Source organism: Priapulus caudatus, unplaced genomic scaffold (assembly GCF_000485595.1).
Source record: "Priapulus caudatus unplaced genomic scaffold, Priapulus_caudatus-5.0.1 Scaffold136, whole genome shotgun sequence".
Lineage (NCBI taxonomy): Eukaryota > Metazoa > Priapulida > Priapulimorpha > Priapulimorphida > Priapulidae > Priapulus > Priapulus caudatus.
Window position 1 is genome coordinate 333,943 of NW_014577197.1, and position 6,561 is coordinate 340,503.

Genomic DNA, 6,561 nt, shown 5'->3' on the forward strand with positions numbered 1-6,561 from the left:
GCGCACTGTGGGTGTGCGTGGTGCTCAACCCCAGCTCTGCTACACTGGAGAAGGCACACTGGAGGCAGCTGCTGCAGGAATGGTCTCACCTGGACGTCTGCCCGTTCGAGGATGCGGACAACAGGGTGATAGCCGTCGGTAACCACGGCAACCACGATCCGCACAATGGTCGGCAACCAAGTAAGCAGGTTGGGTGGTTGGTTTGGGGTGGGTGGGAGTGGAGGATGGGTGGGTGGAAGGGTGGATGGTTGAAAGATGTTTTAGGAGGTGGACAGTTGGCTGGACAGTTTAATAGGTGTATAAATGGCTGAAGTCGTGGATGGGTGGGCGAAAGGGTGGGTGGATGGGTGGGTGGATGACTGGATGAAAGCTGTTTTGGGAAGTGGGCGGGTGGATGGATGAATGGTGTGAGGGATGCATGGATGGGTAGTTTAATAGATGTATGAATGAGTGAATAAGTGGTTGGATAGATGAATGAGTACGCTAGGGGTTGGGTGCATAGTTGGATAACAGAATAGTTAGTTGGTGGCTAGATAGATTGGGAGATGGGTTTGTCACACGGGCAGTGTACATTGTTGGTCACCCGACTCCGCACAATAGCGCAGCTGTATAAGATAACGTGAATATGAATGAATCTCGATGAAGAGTCATCGTAATCAATGGCTTCATTTATTTTGTGCGTCGTTGCGCTTTAAGAGGTTGCTTTAAGGTGGCATTCTGATGTTGCAGCCGTGTCCGGTACGAATCGATCCGGCCTTCGAACCATCTTCCACCGTGCATTAGAAGCCAGTGATCTACAGTGGACGGATCCACACCTAAGGTTTGCACGCCTATGAAGCTCTCAGCAGCGTACCTGGCACACAATACGCACAGCACGGGCGCTCCCGCACGCGCGCTATAGCACACATGAATCTAAGGTTTGCACACCTTTGCAGCCTTCCGCAGCATACCTAACCCAAAATACGCACGCACGCTCGCACATGCACACACCCACGCACACACACGCACGCACGCACATTAACCCTTCTGCTGACTCTGATGTAAAGTCTTTGGAACACTGGAATGGAGACCAGAAGGTTCATCGACTTTTCGTCTGTTGAATTCAAAGGGCAAACTCCTCGGAAAAAGAGATGCTGGGTAGATAAGTTAAAAACTCGCATCCGGTTTGTTTCGCCTGCTCAGCAAATTTCGCGCCTCGCCGCATTTCATCTGTTGGTGGTGTTGTCGTGTTTTGTCAAATTTTACAGGTATTTGGCTTCTAAAAATAGATCAACGTGATGTTATAGCACCAGACCATTATTGCTTCACGGACACAACACGTGTGTGACCAGGGTTGAATTTGACAAAAATGACAGCGACGAAAAGCCCCCACTTTGTAGGAGAGTGGCAAAAAATGTGTTCAGGGTATTAGAGCACTGGCTGTGTGGACAGTCACTAGGCAGAATGCTGAAAGAGGAAAAAGCACAATTTAGCAACTGTGTTGCAACGCCATGTAATATCTACGACTCGCGGTTACACAACTAAATGTTTCATGTTTGCACCCAGGCCATTGACAGGCTTATTGCATTCATATTTAATACTATAAATCATATATCAGAGCTGTATTAAAAATGAATTGCGCGGCGAAATTATTGCAATCCCGTAAGCAGTGAGCATATCGTGTCGGAAAAGGTGCGTGTTTTGCAGTGCGTGTTATCGCATGTGCTCAGTCCATAAATGTTGCGAGCGTGCGCGCGCGTGCATGTGTGCGTGTGCTTTTTTTACGACAACGAATGCTATACATTTGACTTGATTCAAAGCGCGAGTACATGTACACAGTCACTGTGCGCGTATGTGGCTGGCGCACGTGTATAAACCGCCGCTTATGTGTCTGCATTACAGGCACATCATGAACAGCAACTGCTGTAACATCGGTCGCATTGGTGCGTCTTGTTCAAGTGCTTTCAACTCTCAGGGACAATCATTGTGGCATGGTAAGTGTTAGCCATTGCTCCCTTCAATCTCCCTGCAAGGTACTGTTAGTGTGAGCATTAGTTTCCATCGCGGCAGTATTACACAGCTAGGAAATAATTTCCTCTATTATCCCAGCGTGGGTACGCATCAACTGCAACTTGCGATATCCTCTGAATAAGGTTTAACTTATAGTACATATAAGTTATAGTATAAGTTATAGCTATGGTACGGGTATCCGATAATTCCTTTTTACTATCACATTGTATTGTAAGGTAGGCTCAATGTAAGTGTTAATAGATATCAACCATAACTCATAGTACATAAGTTATATTATACGTTGTAGCTTTTGTACGGGTATCTAATAATTCCTTTGAAAATCGCTTTGTGGGATTGTAAGATTGTACCCCTCATTGACACGTGTGGTGTGCTAATGTAGTAAGTGTTAAATTGACTACGTGACGAATTTTTTATGGTGTATATTTGTAAAATGTTTGTTGCCATATTTTTACATTAAAAGTAAGTACTAACGGGACTAAACGTATCGTCAAATTCTCACCTGATAAGATTGTTTCTCAACTAGTTAAAAATCCAAAAAATCTGGACGATTTGATATTATGATCCTGACATTAATTAAGCAATTTAACCATAAAAAGGAACAGAGTTACTTACATTTTTGAAAAAGTGGAAATATTTTTTAATTTTTACTATTTCCGGTGACGTAATCACTTTAATGAATATCAACATGCGGTGTCCAGTAAACGCCATGTGCCTTGGCGTCTGTGATGCGTGTATACGTGACACCTAATATGTAGCAGGTCAGATCAGAGTGAATTGAAAGTGAAGAACCCAATCACGGAATGCTCTGCTCCACATTGATCTGCGTTCGCCGCACGCGAATCGATTTCCAGCGAGGATGTTCTTTCCGAATGAACAACGCATCGCGTTCTGTTCACCGTTTGTCCGCAGAACACATTCCGACCGCGTGCGCGCGAGTAGATGCTCTCAGGTCACATGGCTACAGCAAGGAAGCGTTGCGATTGGCTGTCGCCGTCGTCAGAACGATGAAGGAGAACCAATTGCAGCAGCGGAAGCATTTTGCCGCCGTTACAGGTACGTACGCCGCGTGTCCTATTACAGGTATGTCATTATTACAGGTACGCTGCGAGATAGCGTGGATGAGTGATTGCCACCCACGTGCTGTCGTCATGGCGATATCCGATCCATCCTCCCCAAGGTTTCTCATCTTGTTGCTCGTGCGTAGCGCTGCTCTGCACGTCTCCTCTGTACTGGCCATTGTTCTTTGTTTGGAAAATTCCATTTCGGAAGCGAAGAATGCGATGGATGCTGGGAGATTGTTGCGCACATTCGTGGCAGCAGGGGGCGCTGACGCGTGATGCTGTGAGGTCTTCGCTCGCGCGCGTGGCAGCAGGGGGCGCTGACGCGTGATGCTGTGAGGTCTTCGCTCGCGCGCGTGGCAGCAGGGGGCGCTGACGCGTGATGCTGTGAGGTAAGAGGAAGGTGAGTGCGCGGGAGGAGGAAGAGGAAGGTGAGTGTGCGGGAGGAGGAAGAGGAAGGTGAGTGTGCGGGAGGAGGAATAGGGATGTGCGCATGGGGGGGGGTAGCGAGGGTGAAGTGAACGCGCGGGCAGAGGGAGAGAGATGTGCGCGCACGGGAAGGAGAAGGAGGAGGATTCGGGGAAATGCACGGGCCTGCGTGTTACCCACCCACCTGGCTTAGCGGCCACCGACGTAAATTCGAGCTGTCGCAGTAGAAGCAGCGGTACTAGAACCGATGGTAATTACCCAATTGATTTTGCCCGGTAGACTGTAAGCTGCCGCTGCTGCTCCTGCTGCTGATTCACCGTAGCCCCGGGTCGAAAGATATTGTGTTGCCGCGTGCGTGCTGTCGTGAGCGAGAGGTAGAGGCGGGGAGAGGTAGGAGGAGGGGAAGGAAGGGTAGAGGCGGGGAGATGGAGGAGGAGGGGAAGGGAGGGTAGAGGCGGGGAGATGGAGGAAGAGGGGAAGGAAAAATAGAGGCGGGGAGATGGAGGAGAAAGGGAAGGAAAGGTAGACGCGGGAAAGAGCAGAAGGGAGGTTGAGGCGGGGAATAGGGGAAGGAGAGATAGAGGCGGAGAGAGGGAGGAAGAGGGGAAGGAGAGATAGAAGCGGAGGGAGGGAGGAAGAGGGGAAGGATAGGTAGAAGCGGAGGGAGGGAGGAAGAGGGGAAGGATAGGTAGAGGCGGGGAGCAGAGGGCAGTCTGAGTAGGGGAGAGGGGTGGTTGGAGGTGAAATAAGCGGAGAAAAATAGGTGCAAGTAGGAGGCGGAGAGGGCGGTAGGATGTGGAGCAGGACAGGCAGGGAACGGTAAGGGGAGGGTAGGTGCGGGCGGTGGAGGAGGGGCCGTTTAGAAGTGGAAACGAATTGTGAGCGACAGAAGGGAGTGGTGGAGATGGAGGTGAACTGTTGAAGGTGGAAAGGGCAGGGAGAGGAATAGGAAAGAGGGGAAATTGATTCCCTGCGGCGTGTGCGTGCGAATCAACTATATGCTCTATAAAACACTGCACGGGTGTCGTTGTCGCGAGAGTAAATACTGTGGGGGGGGGTCGCGCGCACGCGTGTCGGCGTCGTTAGGGCGGCGCGGCATCGGATGCTACCGCCTCCGCGTACGTACTTCCTCGAGTGCATGTGTTGGGGGGGAGGGAGGCACAATTACCGGGTATTACGCCAGCCGACGGGCGGGCGGGCGGTCTTGGAGGGGGAGGTGATTGCCGGTGGGTGGGTGGTTGGGTGCGGGGGTGGTTTGGTCGTCGCGTGTGGGTGGGTGAACAACGAATGGTTTACACGCGCATTTAGTGGTAGGTGGGGTGTGCGTGTGTCTGTGCGTGGGTGCGTGCGTGACGACAGTAGGTGTTTACGTGAGTGTACGGGCGGTGTAGGTGATTAGTGTGTGGGAGTTATATTTGATTAGATAAGGGGAAGAGTGTGAGTGGTAGAGGTAATGTTGAATGTTAGTTTTGTAGCAAACAATATGGTTGGTGTCTGGCTGGATTCGGGGGTGCAGAGGTATATATATATATATATATATATAATATCAGAGGTGAACAAGGACAATTTTTTTTTTCATTATTTGACGTTAATTGATTATCATTAAATATATCATTATCTACCCCTGATAATATCAAGAGCTAATAATACATATATAATAGTATAATATAATATCGTAGTCTACCTATCTCTCTGTTATGCTGTATGCTCTCTCTCTCTCTCTGCTCTCTATGCTGTATGCCTATATGTGTGTATATATGTGTAATGCTTGCGGTGTTTTGCTTGCAGAAACTTTACTGCAGATGGACAGACAGCAGCTGCAGAAGTTTGCGCAATATCTAATAGCGGAACACCACACCGAGGTTCTGCCGACAGCACAGAAGCTGGCCGACGAAATCCTGTGTGCCAAGTCCGAAATCAACTTGCTTCCAGGTTGGTGGCAGATTCAGGATCGTTTGTTACGGGGGTGGGGAAGGCAGGGGACTGCAGAATGACCGAGTTGGTTGGGTGAGATGAAAAAATTAAAAGTAAAATGCGTGTATTGAACAACAATTGACACAACGCGTGACATGACACATGGGGGGGACACAGTACGTGACACAATGCGTGGGACACAATACGCGACACAACGCGTGGGACACAATACGCGACACAACGCGTGGGACACAATACGCGACACAACGCGTGGGACACAATACGTGACACAACGTGTGGGACACAATACGTGACACAACGCGTGGGACACACTACGTGACACAACGTGTGGGACACAGTACGTGACACAACGCATAGGACACAATACGTGACACAACGCGTAGGACACAATACGTGACACAACGCGTAGGACACAATACGCGACACAACGTGTGGGACACAGTATGCGACACAACGCGTGGGACACAATACGCGACAGAACGTGTGGGACACAATACGTGACACAACGCGTGGGACACAATACGCGACACAACGTGTGGGACACAATACGTGACACAACGCGTGGGACACAATACGCGACACAACGCGTGGGACACAATACGTGACACAACGTGTGGGACACAATACGTGACATGACACATGACACGATGCCGTGATTGCGTCTCCAACAACACGCGACACAATACGTGACGCAACACGTCTCCAACAACACGAGACACATCACGCGACACAACACGCGACACATCACGCGACGCATCTCGTAACCTCTCGCCGTGTTAACCTCGCGCGCGCGCAGGTGCACCGGACCCGACGGCCGGCGCATCGGTCGACGACGACCACTCGTGGCACCTGGACGAGGAGCAGGTGCGCGAACAGGTGCGCTCCTACCTGTCACAGGGCGGCTACTACAACACGGGCAAGCAGCTCTCGTCCATGTTCGCCAAGGTGAGCTCAGCTTATCCACTCGCGCGCGCATGTGCGAGAGAGAGAGGGGGAGAGGGAGAGGGTAGAGAGGGAGGGGGAGAGGGAGAGGGAGGGAGAGAGAGGGGGAAGAGAGGGTAGAGAGGGAGGGGGAGAGGGAGAGGGAGGAAGAGAGAGGGGAGAGAGGGAGGGGGAGAGAGAGGGAGAG

General features: G+C 50.7%; 1 protein-coding gene across 1 annotated transcript in view; it reads left to right on the top strand.

Annotated features, from left to right (window-relative positions):
- LOC106805985 (zinc finger SWIM domain-containing protein 6-like) overlaps positions 1-6,561 on the top strand; it is a gene marked incomplete at its 5' end in the record, with an annotated part of 24,165 nt that continues 17,604 nt past the window's right edge. The window contains 4 exon segments of the mRNA XM_014807797.1: positions 1-180; positions 730-820; positions 1,882-1,973; positions 2,920-3,063. Of these exon segments, the coding sequence (XP_014663283.1) occupies positions 1-180; positions 730-820; positions 1,882-1,973; positions 2,920-3,063 (507 nt within the window).